Source organism: Borostomias antarcticus (genome assembly GCF_949987555.1).
Source record: "Borostomias antarcticus genome assembly, chromosome: 16".
Classification (NCBI taxonomy): Eukaryota; Metazoa; Chordata; class Actinopteri; order Stomiiformes; family Stomiidae; genus Borostomias; species Borostomias antarcticus.
In genome coordinates this window covers 2,804,036-2,821,535 of record NC_140249.1, presented here as the reverse complement: position 1 = coordinate 2,821,535, position 17,500 = coordinate 2,804,036, and the positions used below count along the sequence as shown (strand labels likewise).

The 17,500-nt window shown below is 49.8% G+C and overlaps 1 protein-coding gene across 1 annotated transcript in view; it reads left to right on the top strand.

Moving 5' to 3' along the window:
- Window positions 1–15,529, top strand: part of LOC311319464 (SLIT and NTRK-like protein 3) — a gene marked incomplete at both ends in the record, with an annotated part of 18,801 nt that extends 3,272 nt beyond the window's left edge. Inside the window, 4 exons of the mRNA XM_084451025.1 lie at window positions 1–244; window positions 710–929; window positions 14,291–15,037; window positions 15,113–15,529. The exon at window positions 1–244 is cut by the window's left edge and continues 674 nt beyond it. Coding sequence (XP_084307151.1) covers window positions 1–244; window positions 710–929; window positions 14,291–15,037; window positions 15,113–15,529 — 1,628 coding nt within the window. The remainder of the gene's footprint in view (window positions 245–709; window positions 930–14,290; window positions 15,038–15,112) is intronic.
- Between the last annotated feature and the right edge of the window lie 1,971 nt (window positions 15,530–17,500).

Genomic DNA, 17,500 nt, shown 5'->3' with positions numbered 1-17,500 from the left:
AGCTGACGCCGCGGCCGCTCAACGGACGCAAGCTCTACCTGAGCGGGAACCTGATCCAGAGCGTCTACAGGTCGGACTTCTGGAACTTCTCCAGCCTGGACCTGCTCCATCTGGGGAACAACCGGATCTCCTACCTCCAGGAGGGGGCCTTCTCCAGCCTGGCCAGCCTGAGGAGCCTCTACCTGAACGGGAACAACCTGGAGAGGCTCAGCTCCGACATGTTCCTGGGCCTGCAGAGCCTCAGGTAGGACCGGTCAGCGGTAGGAGGGGGGTGGTAGCGGCGGGTCGAGTTTTGAGAGAGTGCTTTTCCAGGTGCTTGAAGGAAGATGGACAATGCAATTTTCTCACATTACATTACATACAGTCATTTAGCAGACGCTTTTACCCAAAGCGACTAACAATAATTGCATTTAATGTAGGATATCAGTGCACTACTACTCGCCAGAACTCACAAGTGCATCTCCTTTCTAAACAAGTGACTAAGAGCATAATCTAGTGCTAAAACGAAAAGTGCAATAGTAGCAAAATAAAAATATAATTGGTGTTTAATAGGTGGTCACCTGCTCCAGTGTTTGCTGGTTGCGTGTTTGCTTCAGTGGAACGCTTTCGTTTATTCATCGCATGTTGAACAGGAGCCGACTGGATTTCCTTTCTTGTCGCCCCCTACCCGCCATTCACGGTTGACCAATCTAATCTTCTCTTCTCGCAGGTACCTGTACTTTGAGTACAATGAGATCCGCCAGGTGGAGGCGGGGTTCCTGGGCGCCATGCCTTCCCTCCAGCTCCTCTTCCTCAACGCCAACCTGCTGAAGAGCCTCCCCGCGGGCGTGTTCTCCGCCGTCTCCCTGTCCCGCCTCAACCTCCGAAACAACCACTTCCTCAGCCTGCCTGTGGAGGGCGTGCTGGAGCACCTCACCGGGCTGGTACAGGTGTGTGTGTGTGTGTGTGTGGAGGAGGGGTGGGGGGGGTTGAGACTGGTACAGGTGTGTGTGTGGGGGGGGGGGGTTGAGACTGCTATAGGTGTGTGTTTGGGGGGGAGTTGAGACTAGTGTGTGTGGGGGGAGTTGAGACTGGTACAGGTGTGTGTGTGGGGGGGGGGGGGGGGGTTGAGACTGGTGCAGGTGTGTGTGTGTGGGGGATTGAGACTGGTACAGGTGTGTGTGGGGTAGTTGAGACTGGTACAGGTGTGTGTGGGGTAGTTGAGACTGATACAGGTGTGTGTGGGGGGGAGTTGAGACTGTTACAGGTGTGTGTGTGGGGGGGGGAGTTGAGACTGTTACAGGTGTGTGTGTGGGGGGGGGAGTTGAGACTGTTACAGGTGTGTGTGTGGGGGGGGGAGTTGAGACTGTTACAGGTGTGTGTGTGGGGGTGGGTTGAGACTGGTGCAGGTGTGTGTGGGGGGGTAGTTGAGACTGGTGCAGGTGTGTGTGTGTGTGTGGGGGGGGGGGGGTTGAGACTGGTACAGGTGTGTGTGGGGGGGGGTTGAGACTGGTATAGGTGTGTGTGGGGTAGTTGAGACTGTTACAGGTGTGTGTGGGGGGGGGGGTTGAGACTGGTACAGGTGTGTGTGTGGGGGGGGAGTTGAGACTGGTACAGGTGTGTGTGTGGGGGGGGGGGGGGTTGAGACTGGTACAGGTGTGTGTTTGGGGAGGGGGGGGGGGGGTTGAGACTGTTACAGGTGTGTGTGTGTGGGGGGGGAGTTGAGACTGGTACAGGTGTGTGTTTGGGGAGGGGGGGGGGGGGTTGAGACTGTTACAGGTGTGTGTGTGTGGGGGGGGAGTTGAGACTGGTACAGGTGTGTGTTTGGGGAGGGGGGGGGGGGGGTTGAGACTGTTACAGGTGTGTGTGTGTGGGGGGGGAGTTGAGACTGGTCCAGGTGTGTGTTTGGGGAGGGGGGGGGGGGTTTGAGACTGGTGCAGGTGTGTGTGGCTGGACTGGTAATCAGGCATACGGGCAGATGCCCTGTGGGCCGACGCCCTTTGGGGCTGATATCATTTAACTGTTCTTTCTTTCTTTTACATTTGTTTTTTTGGGGGGGCAACGACCGGCACATAAAACAGGGACAGAGTTTTTTTTTACAAATCTCAAGTCGGATGCCGGCAAAATGTATTATGTTTGCTGAAGGGGCTACAGGTCAGGGAAGCTGAGGAGGGACAGAGACAGAATGAGCGTGACGGGGACGGGGACGGGGACGGGAACAGGGACGGGGACGGGGACGGGGACAGGGACGGGGACAGGGACGGGGACGGGGACGGGGACGGGGACGGGGACAGGGACAGGGACAGGGACAGAATGAGCGTGACAGGGACGGGGACGGGGACAGGGACAGAATGAGGCGTGACAGGGACGGGGACGGGGACGGGGACAGGGACAGGGACAGGGACGGGGACGGGGACAGGGACAGGGACAGGGACAGGGACAGGGACAGGGACAGGGACAGGGACAGGGACAGGGACAGAATGAGTGTGACAGGGACGGGGACGGGGACGGGGACGGGGACAGGGACAGGATGAGCGTGACAGGGACGGGGACAGGGACAGGGACAGGGACAGGGACAGGGACAGGAGGAGAGTGTAATTGAAGCAGTAAGCAGTAGATTCATGATTAACAGGGACTTGCAGGGAAGCTGTTTTTGTAGCTAGCACAGTTCTCTAATGCATTACATTACAGTCATTAGCAGACATTTTTATCCAAAGCGACTTACAATAATTGCATTTAACCTAGGAAAATACAAAGTACAACTACATGCCAGAACTCATAAGCACATCTCCTTTCTAAAACAAGCAACTAAGAGCATAATCTAGTGCTGAAGGCAAAGTGCAAGAACAGCAAACTAAAATTACAATAGGTGCTTAAGAAGGAGGATTGTGGTCGTACTTCTTGAAGAGGTGAGTTTTGAGCCTGCGGCAAAAGACTCTGCGTTCCTGATGTCAGTGGGCAGTTCGTGCCACAGAGCCGTGACCATGTCGATCGACCACAGGGGCCTCGGAGTAACGGGGCAACCAGTCGCCCCGAAGTAGCAGAACGTAGAGGTCGGGAGGGGGTGTAGGGTTTGACCCTGGTCTGAAGCTAGGAGAGGGCTGTGCCTTTCATTTCCCTGTAGGCTAGTACAAGGGTTTTAAACTGGATGCGAGCCGCTACAGGGAGCCAGTGTAGGGAACGGAGAAGGGAAGTTGTGTGAGAGAACTTGGCGTGGTTGAACGCCAGGCGAGCTGCAGCTTTCTGGACAAGTTCCAGGAGTTTAATGACTGATGCTGAGGCCCCAGCGAGGAGGGAGTTGCAGTAGTCCAGGCGGGAGATGACCAGGGCCTGGATGAGCACCTGCGCTGTTTCGCCAGCGAGGAAAGGGCGAATCCTCCTGATGTTGTAGAGCAGGAATCTGCAGGATTCCAGGCGTGTGAGGGATGTGATATGTGCGGAGAACGACAGTGAGGTCGTCCAGGGTCACACCCAGGTTACTTGCAGTCCAAGTTGGCGTCACCACTGTGTCATCAACGGTGATGGCCAGGTCCCGGTGAGGGCAGCCCTTCCCCGGGAGGAACAGCAGCTCAGTCTTGTCCAGGTTGAGCTTTAGGTGGTGCGTCGCCATCCACTCCGAGATGTCAGCCAAGCACCCAGCCAGGGCCGGACTGGCCATGTGGCGTACCGGGCAAATGCCCGGTGGGCCGGACCTACTTGTGGGCCGATCTAAAAAAAAAAAAAAAGAGCTAACGAACGGCCCATAGAGCAGGGACAGCGGCCCATTGGTCCATCCTCTATAGTGACACTGGGCTGGCCCAATCATATGTAGGCCCCACCCCTCCCTCTGTTAGTTTCAGGTGTCAAGAAATCGCGCAGCACCCCCCCCCCCCCCCCGTCAACAAATCGCGCAGCACCCCCCTCCCCCCCCCCCCCCGTCAACAAATCGCGCAGCACCTACCCCCCCCCCCCCCCCCCCGTCAACAAATCGCGGAGCCCCCCCCCCCCCCGTCAACAAAACGAAACTGAAGGTGTTCCATCTCACCGCGTCGGCTCGGCTAGTGGCCTGACTGGGGCTACATTTCCCGGCAGGAAATATTCACCCAGTCCAGCCCTGTGGGCCGGTCTGGGCCAAAAATGCCAGGGCCGATTTTTTGTCCCAGTCCAGCCCTGCACCCAGCTATGCGTGTCTCCACTTGTGTATCAGAAGGGGGAAATGACAGGTTCAGCTGGGTGTCATCGGCAAAGCAGTGATAGGAGAAGCCATGCGAGCAAATGACAGAACCCAGAGATGTACTGTAGCTAGCCTAACAAGGCAACTGTCACTTTCCCTTTCTTCCCACCAACAGCTTCTCTAACCCTGGGGCATGCTGGGCAATGCAGTCCACTTCTCCCCGGGACGCTACAATATTTAATTCATTGTAATCATCTCTCTCTCCCTATGTCTAGCCAAGCCAGGTTGAGTTAGCAGTGGAGGAGAGAGACAGTGAGGAACAAACTGTAGACTACTTTGCCTGTCCTGAGCCTGCTATGATGACAGCTAAGAGTGAGTGACACCGGCCCATGGCATTTACTTCTCAATTTTGTAGTAGGTATGCATATTTAAGGGGACCATAAGGGTGGTGTACTGGTGGGGGGGGTCTGACCGATTGTGGAGGGCCAGTCTGGGCCCAAAATGCCAGGGCCATTTTTTTTTGGTCCCAGTCCAGCCCTGCAGGGTGTGTGTGGGGGAGCTGAGACAGACATGAAACGCTAGTTTTAGAACATCCGTCTGGTCTTTCCACGAGATTTCACCACATTGCATCATCATGACAGTAGAGAGTCTCTTGCACACCTGAGCCAGGTCCCAGTGACAGGTGCGTAGGCAGAGGATGTATTATAAGGAATCTGAAATGCTAGCACACTGTCTTCACTTGCTCAATGGAATCCGTTTAATATACACAACGTTTCGGTCAGTGACCTTCTTCAGGTATATGTTGCATCATGAAATCGGCAGCGTTCAAAATTCAAGAAACAATCTAATTTAGTTCTAAGACTGCTAAAAACCTCTTGGCAAAAGACATTGGTCTTAAACCAACGACACACAGTCCTAGTCCTATAGTCCTAATTAGTTATAAGTGATTAGGTGATTAGATCATCAAAGTAATTAGTGATTATGTATAGATTTGCCTAATCATACGTGTCTTAAGTGCAACATTATCATTCTGTCTATCTGTCTTTCACTCTCACTGTCTCTCTTTCTCTCCCTCTATCTGTCTCTCTCATTTTCTCTCTGTCTCTTTCGCTCTGTCTCTCTCTCTCTTCCTCTGTGTCTCTCTCTCTGTCCATCTCTGTCTCCCTCTCTCTGTCTCTATCTTTTTTTCTCTTTGTCTCTCTATGTCTCTCTCTTTCTCTGTCTCTCTCTCTGTCTCTCTCTCTCTGTGTCTCTCTCTCTGTCCGTCTCTGTCTCTCTCTCTGTTTATCTCTCTCTGTCTCTATCTCTCTTTCTCTCTCTCTGTCTTTCTCTTTCTCTCTCTTTCTCCCTCTGTCTCTCAAGTCAAGTCAATCAAGTCAAGAAGCTTTATTGGCATGACGTTTCATAATAAAACATGTTGCCAAAGCAGAAAGTCTAAATAAAGAATTAACCAATAAATAAGAAAGCATTATATGGAACGAAAAGCAGTGGGATGTCATATATATCGCCACGGCTAGCGGGAGTGGTTAGGCACGACGCGTAGCAGAGTTACACCGTTACACCCCGCTAGCCGTGGCGATATCCATGAATATGCGATAGAATAGAACCCACGCACTGAGACCGAGGCAATCGTGAGTGCAAAAGAGTAGTGTTTATTCCAACAGTGTTGAAAGTTGTGTTTATTCCAACAGTGTTGGAACAGTGTTGGAATAAACACTACTTTTTTGCACTCACGATTGCCTAGGTCTCAGTGTGCGGATATCCAACAACGGTTGCCACATTTATCCGTCAATATTTCAAAAAGAAAGACAATACGAACTCTAAATTAATGTATTTTTAATGGAACTATTTGTTAATCATTTGCGGATACTTCCGCCGAAAAAGGGAACGTTGCCAGACAACGACAATGCTACAGCACATCTTTGTAAACATTGATCTGGACGTTGCCACGGCTCCTAATAAGAGGTGGATTGATATTAAAAGATGTGCGAACATTCCATTTTAGCGTGGGGATATCGTGGTTATCACCACGGCTGGAATGCAAACTGACCAATAGAGACAATGGACCGGATCTATACCGTTGTATAATTAAACAATAAACCACGAGAGGCCGTGTGTTATAGTGATTTTATAACAGCTATGGGGCGTTGTTAGGCATGACGCAAAGCGGAGCGCAAAGCTTTTATACAACGGTTACTACAGCTATTAGTGTAAAATAAACACACAGCAATGTCAAATATTAACATTTATTCAAAATGAAGCATCATTCCCTCAATTCCACCGAGCAAAATAGTTCCCCTAACAAAAGGGTTGCCAAGCAACAACAACAATTACAATGCATGGGATCAAATGGGAGGCGCATTAATACTGAAAATGGAATGATATGCGGTCCCAGGTGTGTGTTACAAAGTATTTTAACACGGCTTCCAGCCAATCAGAATCAAGAACCAGAACTAACCGTTGTATAATTATGTATATTAGTTCAGAATATTTTAGTTTAGTTCTATTTGGTTTATGAGTAATTTGTGCAAAGTCTTTGCATCCTTTTGTAATGTGAATTTCAGTCATTCCAAGTGTTTTTCTCTGGATGAAGATGAACTTGTTCTGGAGACCTGCACTGGGTTCTGGACCCATGTAGCACAACCCTCAGACAGACGGAGGGGCCTGGACCCATGTAGCACAACCCTCAGACAGACGGACACACAAATACTCGGCCCAAGGGCTGTTTACTACAACTAGAGGGAACAGACAAAAGGCAGCAGCTAAACGGGCGAGTGTGAGGTGGGGGTGTGTGGTAGCTAACTAAACGGGCGAGTCTAAGGTGGGGGAGTGTGGTAGCTAACTAAACGGGCGAGTCTAAGGTGGGGGTCTGTGGTGCGCGTCTGATGTGAGTGAGGTGTGTAATCATGCTGTGTGAATGCGTGTGTGTGCTAAGTGACGTGTTGTGTGAATGTGTGTATGTGCTAAGTGACGTGTTGTGTGAATGTGTGTATGTGCTAAGTGACGTGTGAACAACGTGGTTGCACCTATCACAGTGTCCATTCCGGGGTCCGAAGGGGGCAGTCCGGGGGAAGGGCGAGGGGGCACCGGGAGGTCAGTCCGTGTGGGGTCCGGGGGCTAGGGGCTCGGTGGTTCAGGGGTTCCGAGGATCGGGGGAGGGGCCGTGGAGACGCAGGAGAGGCAGGGATCCTGGGAGACAAGAGGGGGCTGGGGCCGTGGGGACACGAGGGGGCTGGGGCCGTGGGAACACCAGAGGGCTGGGGCCGTGGGGACACGAGGGGGCTGGGGCCGTGGGGACAGGAGGGGGCTGGGGCCGTGGGGACACCAGAGGGCTGGGGCCGTGGAGACATGAGGGGGCTGGGGCCGTGCAGACGCAGGAGAGGAGAGGGCTGGGGCCGTGGGGACACGAGGGGGCTGGGGCCGTGGGGACAAGAGGGGGCGGGGCCGTGGGGACACGGAAGAGGAGTTCTTGGGGCGAAACAGAAAAAAACTAATGGCGAATAACGAACAAGGAGAACTGGGCAAAGAACACGTTAAGGGATTTAAGGGAGCTTGTGAGTGGCGCTACCGCCTGGGTTCAGTACGTTCAAGCGCTGAACACATGGGCTCAGTACGTTCAAGCGCTGAACACATGGGTTCAGTACGTTCAAGCGCTGAACACATGGGTTCAGTACGTTCAAGCGCTGAACACATGGGCTCAGTACGTTCAAGCCCTGAACACATGGGCTCAGTACGTTCAAGCGCTGAACACATGGGTTCAGTACGTTCAAGCCCTGAACACATGGGCTCAGTACGTTCAAGCGCTGAACACATGGGCTCAGTACGTTCAAGCGCTGAACACATGGGTTCAGTACGTTCAAGCCCTGAACACGTGGGCTCAGTACGTTCAAGCGCTGAACACATGGGCTCAGTACGTTCAAGCGCTGAACACATGGGTTCAGTACGTTCAAGCGCTGAACACATGGGCTCAGTACGTTCAAGCGCTGAACGCAGTTCTCGGCGTCTTCTTGTAGCAGGACCAGCTGTGGCTGACTGAAGCGGCTGATTGCCGATGGGAACACTTGAGCCTGGCTCCCCGGGACAGACAGGACGGCTTGGGATGAAACAGAACAGAACTGGTTGTTCTATGTATGCTCTGTGCTCTATGTATGCTCTGTGCTCTATGTATGCTCTGTGTTCTATGTATGTTATGTGTTCTAGGTATGCTCTGTGCTCTATGTATGCTCTGTGTTCTACAGTATGTATGCTCTGTGTTCTATGTATGCTCTGTGCTCTATGTATGCTCTGTGCTCTATGTATGCTCTGTGCTCTATGTATGCTCTGTGCTCTATGTATGCTCTGTGCTCTATGTATGCTCTGTGTCGGTGTGAATCTGAGACAGAGTCGACCAAATGATTCGTGAATGTGATTGTTCTCTTTTTTTATTTTAATTAAGAGAGGGAATTGGCTGCGCTCGTCTCTGCACCCGAGGTTTGGACAGTTTCTGTGGACTTTCAGTATATTTTTGCAGAATTCCAGGTGACCTTTTTCAATTAAGTTGGAGTCCCAGTGGTCTTGTTTCATTATTGGGCCCCAAATGTCACTTCCATATAAAAGGATTGATTCAACGACACTTTTTAAGACAAATTGTTACTGGGGGATTCATTTGGGTATACTATACTATCATTAGTTCTACAAGTTTTATCTGCCAGCGCGTTCATAGCCCTGCCAAAAAGTCTTGAAGCACTGATTATCAGACGAAGGTACAGTATAGTACTGATTATCAGACCAAGGTACAGTATAGTACTGATTATCAGGCCAAGGTACAGTATAGTACTGATTATCAGACCAAGGTACAGTATAGTACTGATTATCAGGCCAAGGTACAGTATAGTACTGATTATCAGACCAAGGTACAGTATAGTACTGATTATCAGACCAAGGTACAGTATAGTACTGATTATTAGATGAAGGTACAGTATAATACTGATTATCAGGCCAAGGTACAGTATAGTACTGATTATCAGGCCAAGGTACAGTATAGTAGGTGTGTATTCGATTGTTTGGCTCAGTGTTGTGTCTCCCAGAACAAACTGATATTTCTTAGCTTGTGATCTTGCTTTTTTATATCATAAAAGTTTCCACAGTAGTCATGGAATATGTTCAGTTTCCACAGTAGTCATGGAATATGTTCAGTGTTCTCAGTAGTCATGAAATATGTTCAGTGTTCTCAGTAGTCATGGAATATGTTCAGTGTTCTCAGTAGTCATGAAATATGTTCAGTGTTCTCAGTAGTCGTGGAATATGTTCAGTGTTCTCAGTAGTCATGAAATATGTTCAGTGTTCTCAGTAGTCATGGAATATGTTCAGTGTTCTCAGTAGTCATGGAATATGTTCAGTGTTCTCAGTAGTCATGGAATATGTTCAGTGTTCTCAGTAGTCATGGAATATGTTCAGTTTCCTCAGTAGTCATGGAATATGTTCAGTGTTCTCAGTAGTCATGGAATATGTTCAGTTTTCTCAGTAGTCATGGAATATGTTCAGTTTTCTCAGTAGTCATGGAATATGTTCTGTGTTCTCAGTAGTCATGGAATATGTTCAGTGTTCTCAGTAGTCATGGAATATGTTCAGTGTTCTCAGTAGTCATGGAATATGTTCAGTGTTCTCAGTAGTCATGGAATATGTTCAGTTTCCTCAGTAGTCATGGAATATGTTCAGTGTTCTCAGTAGTCATGGAATATGTTCAGTTTTCTCAGTAGTCATGGAATATGTTCAGTTTTCTCAGTAGTCATGGAATATGTTCAGTTTTCTCAGTAGTCATGGAATATGTTCAGTGTTCTCAGTAGTCATGGAATATGTTCAGTTTTCTCAGTAGTCATGGAATATGTTCAGTGTTCTCAGTAGTCATGGAATATGTTCAGTGTTCTCAGTAGTCATGGAATATGTTCAGTTTCCTCAGTAGTCATGGAATATGTTCAGTGTTCTCAGTAGTCATGGAATATGTTCAGTTTTCTCAGTAGTCATGGAATATGTTCAGTGTTCTCAGTAGTCATGGAATATGTTCAGTGTTCTCAGTAGTCATGGAATATGTTCAGTGTTCTCAGTAGTCGTGGAATATGTTCAGTGTTCTCAGTAGTCGTGGAATATGGATTAATATGTTCAAGTGTTCTTGCAGTCCTTCCTCTGTTTTTGAGTAGGTCATCTGCATAAAATAGACACTTGAGCTCTGTAGAGGCCAATAATATATTAATATCAGAGAGCCAAAATGAAATTATCTCCTGACCGATAAAAAAAACAACACCAACAAAAAGGTCCCTAATTGTTCCAGTCGATGTCCTTAACGTTGTCCTGTCTGAAGGCTGTGGCTGAGCTGAAGACAGACTTGCAGCCATCGTTTGTGCTTAATAACTCTTCTGAGTGACTGAGACCTTTTTTTGTTTTTGTTTTTTCTCTCGGCCAACAGATTTTATTTTTTATTTATTTTACCTTTATTTAAACAGGCAGAATCAATTAAGAACAACTTCTTATGATGATGGCCTGGCGCGGGGCCCCAACCGGAATAAAACACATAACAAATTCACAACCTAGAGTAACACTTAGGACAACTGTACAACAAATATACAAATGGGTTGTGTACAAATATACAACGAGTGTACAGATAGGCTTATGTACAAACAAACAAGTATACAACGAGTATAAAAAATAGACATGTGTACAGGGTAAAATAAATAAAGGGACAGTTTGGGGGAAGGGGGAGGGTGACTGTGTGTGTATGAGTGTGTGAATGTATGAGTGAGTGAGTGAGTGAGTGAGTGAGTGAGTGTGTGTGTGTGTGTGTGTGTGAGTGTGTGTGCGTGTATGCGTGCGTGCGTGAGTGCGTGTGTGTGTGTGAGCGTATGCGTGCGTGCGTGAGTGCGTGTGTGTGTATTTGTAAAGCTGGGGGGTCAGCAGGAGCATACAGGGTTTACAAGGAGTTTGTTGAGTATCTCCTTGAAGGCGGACTGGGAAGTAAGGGTTGTGAGTTTGAGTACTGTGAAGTAAGGGTTGTGAGTTTGAGTACTGTGAAGTAAGGGTTGTGAGTTTGAGGGTGTCTTGGAAAGAGTTCCAATCATGAGCTCCTGAAAAGTGGAAGGAGTTTCACCCGAAGAGTTGCTGCCTGGGATGGTAAGTTTGATGAAGTTGATTGAGTGTGTGCGGTAGGTGCCATGGGAAAGGTGAAGAAGGGAGGAGAGGTAAGGTGGGGTCTTGCAAAGGATGGTCTTATAAATAAACTGGAACCAGTGTCGGAGTCGGCGGGTGTGAAGGGAGGGCCAGTCGACCAGTTTGTACAGATTGCAGTGATGGGTGCTGAAGGGTGCACTAGTAGTAGCATAGCGGATGGCTGAGTGGTAGAGAATACCCAGTTAATGGAGAGATGCCTTCGAGGCCATTTTATAAATGATATCACCGTAATCCAGGACGGGCAGAACAGTCATTTTAACAAGGGTGAGTTTGGCGGAGTGTGTGAACGAGGCTCTATTACTGGAAAGAAATGCCAGTCTGGCTTTCACTGTCGTCTGTAGATGATGTATGTGAGTGCTGAATGGAAGGGGAGAGTCCATCCAGAGCACTAAGTATTTGTAGGTTTTGACAAACTCCAATTCAGAGTCGTCAGCACAGAGCATCTTGGGGGGACTGGGTTGTTCTTGTGGTCAAATACAACAAGTCCAGTCCGCCCAAGATGCTCTGTGCTGACGACTCTGAATTGGAGTTTGTCAAAACCTACAAATACTTAGGGCTCTGGTTGGACTCTTCCCTTCCATTCAGCACTCACATACAAGCAATTTCACTTTGATTCTCTGATGTTAATTTTACATTTGTAAATGAGTGTAAGTTACTTTTAATTTGAGATTTTTAAAATGCAGTTCTTTTGGTCCTATTGTTACAGCACACGTGTTCTGAATACTTTGATTTAACTAAATCATATATCTTGATTTAACTAAATCATATATCTTGATTTAACTAAATCATATATCTTGATTTAACTAAATCATATATCTTGATTTAACTAAATCATATATCTTGATTTAACTAAATCATATATCTTGCACCCAAAACCTTTTTGGGGGAACTGGTATAAAAGACTATTGTGCTAGACTGAATCAAAAGTTTTCTTAAAATCAACAAAGCAAGCATACATTTGTCCTATATTTGTTTGGTGTACATGTTTTTGAATTAGGAGTGTATGGGGGGTAAGTACTGTATGTGATATGTGCTTCTTTGTTTGGGTATAAAGCCAATTTGAGATTTACTTATTATTCTCAGTGAGTTAGGATTATATTCTTCAACTTATTATGCTACAAAATTGTTTTAAATTAAAAAAGAGTTCACACAGGTGTCCCTATATATTAATTATTGGGGTCTAGAATGTCTAAATGTTTTAATAAAGGAGTAATCAGTCCCTTTAATACCAGGTGAAATAATTTCAGCATGGCCATTTGAAGTTTACTGCTGCTAAGTTTCAGCATTTCTGTTCTGAAGTTTTTCATTTAGCCCTTTCATCGTAATGGGACTGTCCAAAGCATTTTGGTCGTCTTTTATGGTGTTTTCTAATGATTTGAATTTGTTTATTATGGAAGTCTGATAGGTGTTTAAATCATGTCCTGGATTTTGATATAAATTTGAAAAGTAGTTTTTCCAAACATTGTCATTCTGAATTGCAACATCGTCTTTATGTTTGAGTGAATACATTTTTTTCCACTGATTCCTAAATGTATTCAGATCTTTTGCTTCTTCAGTTGTGACCAGCTAATCACCCACGTATTCTCTCTCTCTCTCTCTCTGGCTGATAATGGTGTTGCATTGTTTCAGGGCTGTGTGATATTCATGAGAAATGATATTCATGGAGAAATTCCTGGTTTTCAGGGGTTTCAAGTTTTTTTGTTTGATATATATCTTAGATGCTTTCTGAAGAAGAGACATTTACTGTCAAACCATTGTCCTTTTGATGTTGATTTAGTCTCTTAGTGGGCAAATGTATGCTTGCTTTATTTAAATGGAATTGCTTACATACTGTATACTACAGTAGTAGGACTTGGATGGTAGTACAATCAGGTGCATTGGTGTAATCAGTAATACTTTTGTCTGTCCATAGATATAGGGCTTCGGGAGGGGTAACCGATTCTGATTAAGAGTTCCTGGCTGAGTATGGGTATCAGTCTTTTAAAAAAAATATATATAGTATGATTATGGTCTTATGGGACATTGTGGCAAGACTATGAACATAATATGTATATGTTCTGGGTGAATGTCTGTAATTGCAAAATCAATTACACTATTTCCAACCACAGAGCAATAGGTGAATCTTCCCAGATAATCTCCTTGTGTCCCACCATTAAGAATGTATAATCCCGGTGCCTTGCACATTGTGTCTTTTCAACTCTTATTCACTATACGATCATCTTTGCATTTGTTTTATAATAGGGGGGAGGAGCTGTATAGCCATCTGTATCTATACAATCTTTCTCTTTACCAGTTCTGGCATTAAAATCTCCACAAAGCAAAACAGTGGCAGGGATTGGAACTGAAGTATTTCGTTCTGGAGATTATGGAGACATTCTTCTGACTAGTATGCTTGAAGGTAGTTAATAGACTCTCTCTCTCTCTCTCTCTCTCTCTCTCTGCCTCTCCCTGTCTCTCTCTGTCTCTCCCTGTCTCTCCATGTCTCTCTCTCCCTCTCTGTCTCTCCCTGTCTCTCTCTGTCTCTCCCTGTCTCTCCCTGTCTCTCTCTCCCTCTCTGTCTCTCTCTGTCTCTCCCTGTCTCTCTCTGTCTCTCTCTCTCTCTCTCTCTGCCTCTCCCTCTCTTTCTCTGTCTCTCCCTGTCTCTCTCTGTCTCTCCCTGTCTCTCTCTGTCTCTCTCTCTCTCTCTCTCTGCCTCTCCCTCTCTTTCTCTGTCTCTCTCTCCCTCTCTGTCTGTCCCTGTCTCTCTCTGTCTCTCTCTCTCTCTCTCTCTCTTTCTCTCTGCCTCTCCCTCTCTTTCTCTGTCTCTCTCTCCCTCTCTGTCTCTCCCTGTCTCTCTCTGTCTCTCCCTGTCTCTCTCTCTCTCTGTCTCTCTCTCTCTTTCTCTGTCTCTCTCTCCCTCTCTGTCTCTCCCTGTCTCTCTCTCTCTCTCTGTCTCTCTCTCTCTCTCTCTGTGGTCAGGTGGACCTCCAGCAGAACCCGTGGGAGTGCAGCTGTGAGGCGTCGGGTCTGAAGCGCTGGCTGGAGGGTCTGAGTGCCGTAGTGGTGGTGGGAGAGGTGGTCTGTCACTCCCCGGAGGTGACCCGGGGCACAGACCTGCGCTCGCTCTCTATGGCGCTGCTCTGCCCAGACCTGGAGGTCCAGGACCGGGACCAGGACCGGGACCAGGACCGGGACCAGGACCAGGGGGGCCAGTCGGCTGCCTCCCCATCCCCAGATGGAGGTGTGTCGGTGGGCTACCCCGGGCCCGGCCTAGGGCCCCTGCTCCCCGCGGGGAAGGGCTCCATCCCGCTGTCGGTGCTGGTGCTCAGCCTGCTGGTTCTGTTCGTGTCGGCGTTCTTCGCGGCGGCGGCGCTGATCGCCTACGCGCTGCGGAGGCGGGACAAGCTGCCGTTCCGTCGGCAGGGGGAGGTGGACCTGGCGGGCATCCAGATGGAGTGTGGGATATTCACCGAGCAGACCCACCACCACCACCATCACCACCATGGCCTGCCACAGACCCCGCCCCCTCCCTCCCAGGAGCACGGCCACGTCTACGACACCATCCTCCCCGCCCCCGCCCCCGGCGCCGACCCCGGCACCACCTCGCACATGCGCAGCAACCCGGGGTACAAGGAGGAGGAGAAGGAGGAGAAGGAGAAGGAGGAGGAGGAGGGAAAGTACCGTTCCCCGGCGGAGAGAGAGAGGGAGGGAGGGTACGGCTCCGCGGCGGAGAGGGAGAGGGAGAGGGAGAGGGAGAGGGAGAGGGAGAGGGAGAGGGAGAGGGAGAGGGAGAGGGAGAGGGAGAGGGAGTGGGCCCTGGAGGCGTCCTCCTCTCCCATCAGCACCGTTGCCAGGGCGATGGGACCCCTCGCCGGTCTCCACGGAAACGGGATCCTCTGCCCCACCGTGATCGACAGCCAGGGCCCCACCCCTAAGGTGGGGCTGGTGGACTGCCTCTTCGGGATATCCGCCCCGGAGTTCCGGGACCTGCCCGACAGGTACGCGCGGCCGCCCCCCCGCTACCCCCACCCGCCGCCGCCGGACCGCGGCCAGGACGCCCGGCCCGACGCCGCCCCCGCCGTGCTGGTGGTGACCGCGGCGAACGCAGGGCCCGGCGGTAGTGGCCGGGACCAGAGCGACGGTCCGGGCGAGCTGAGGTCCAGACTCAGAACCAAGCCGGACTACCTGGAGGTCCTGGAGAGGTCTTATCAGTTCTAACCTCCCTCCCCCCCTCCTCCTCCTTCTCCTCCTGCTCCTCCCTCCATCCCTCTCTGAGGAGAACATGAGAACACTGTTGGGGGGGGGTGATGGTTCAACAAGATCATTTGTGTGAAGGTGAGCTTTTTCAAAAGGTTTTTTTTGGCAATTCTTGGAATTTCAAATCGAATCGAATCAAAATCTAATCTCAATTTCAATGGCCCCCCCTCCTGAGGCCCCCTGGGGAGTGTGTGAGAGGAGCTGGAGGAGTATCCACATCCCTGGATGTTGAGCTGAGGTAGTTTTGTATTTTTTCCAACGTTGGCCACGGTGAGGGTTTCAAGGGGGCCTTGATTAACCTTGATCTCCGCCTTCGCAACCACAAACCGGAGCTCTGTTTTTATAACACCGATGACTCGGGGTTAACCAGAATGCCCGGCGTTACGTTTTTTAGTTTTTTTTTCCCACTCCCAGCACCCGGACCTTGTGGCGGGTGTGAGCGTTCATTAAACTCTCCGAGACCTCCGAGACCTTGGGATGATAAACACACCGGCTCACTCTCTAAAAGGACATTAATCACAGCAGGATCAACCGTGACACACGCAGATGGTGGAGCTGTCTGCGGGAGTAATGCTCCGACAGACAGACGGACAGATGGACAGAGAGAGGGACAGGCAGGGATGGAGAGAGGGACAGACAGACTGACAGATGGACAGAGAGAGGGACAGACAGACTGACAGATGGACAGAGAGAGGGCCAGGCAGGGACGGAGAGAGGGACAGACAGATGGACAGAGAGAGGGCCAGGCAGGGACGGAGAGAGGGACAGACAGATGGACAGAGAGAGGGCCAGGCAGGGACGGAGAGAGGGACAGACAGATGGACAGAGAGAGGCCAGGCAAGGACGGAGAGAGGGACAGACAGACGGACAGATGGACAGAGAGAGGGCCAGGCAGGGATGGAGAGAGGGACAGACAGACGGACAGATGGACAGAGAGAGGGACAGACAGACTGACAGATGGACAGAGAGAGGGCCAGGCAAGGATGGAGAGAGGGACAGACAGACTGAGAGATGGACAGAGAGAGGGCCAGGCAGGGACGGAGAGAGGGACAGACAGACTGACAGATGGACAGAGAGAGGGCCAGGCAGGGATGGAGAGAGGGACAGACAGACGGACAGATGGACAGAGAGAGGGACAGACAAGGATGGAGAGAGGGACAGACAGACTGACAGATGGACAGAGAGAGGGCCAGGCAGGGATGGAGAGAGGGACAGACAGACTGACAGATGGACAGAGAGAGGGCCAGGCAGGGACGGAGAGAGGGACAGACAGACGGACAGATGGACAGAGAGAGGGCCAGGCAAGGACGGAGAGAGGGACAGACAGACTGAGAGATGGACAGAGAGAGGGCCAGGTAGGGACGGAGAGAGGGACAGACAGACTGACAGATGGACAGAGAGAGGGCCAGGCAGGGACGGAGAGAGGGACAGACAGACTGACAGATGGACAGAGAGAGGGAGAGGAAACAGACAAGTGCCTTAGCAACGAACAGCCAGCAATGTGGTTAACGCTTATTTTTCTATGAATACAGATCAGATCTATTTATCTACACAAAGAGGTTTGACTACTAACAAGACAGGACCCAGCCTCATCCAATCAAATCCGCTATCCGCTATTCCCTCGCCAAGTGTCCCGAGTGTGGGACTGCGCTGAGGGCCTGTGGGCGCGTCTGAGAGGAACACATCCAGTCCCGCTCAGTGACGCTCGCGCTTGCAGCGCTCACAGACGGACCTGGCAGTTTCTGGCTTATCTGGGAATATCCGGTTCCAGGGTTAGGTTGAATAGCGCTCTGGGAACACTTGTGCTGAGGAGGAACTGATGATTCGGTGGAGAGCGTGGAGAACGAGGAGGCCTTGTGGATTTATTATCTGTCAGACTGAACGGGACGCGCTTTCTTTCCCGGACAATAGCGGCGTCGTTATGGCATCGAT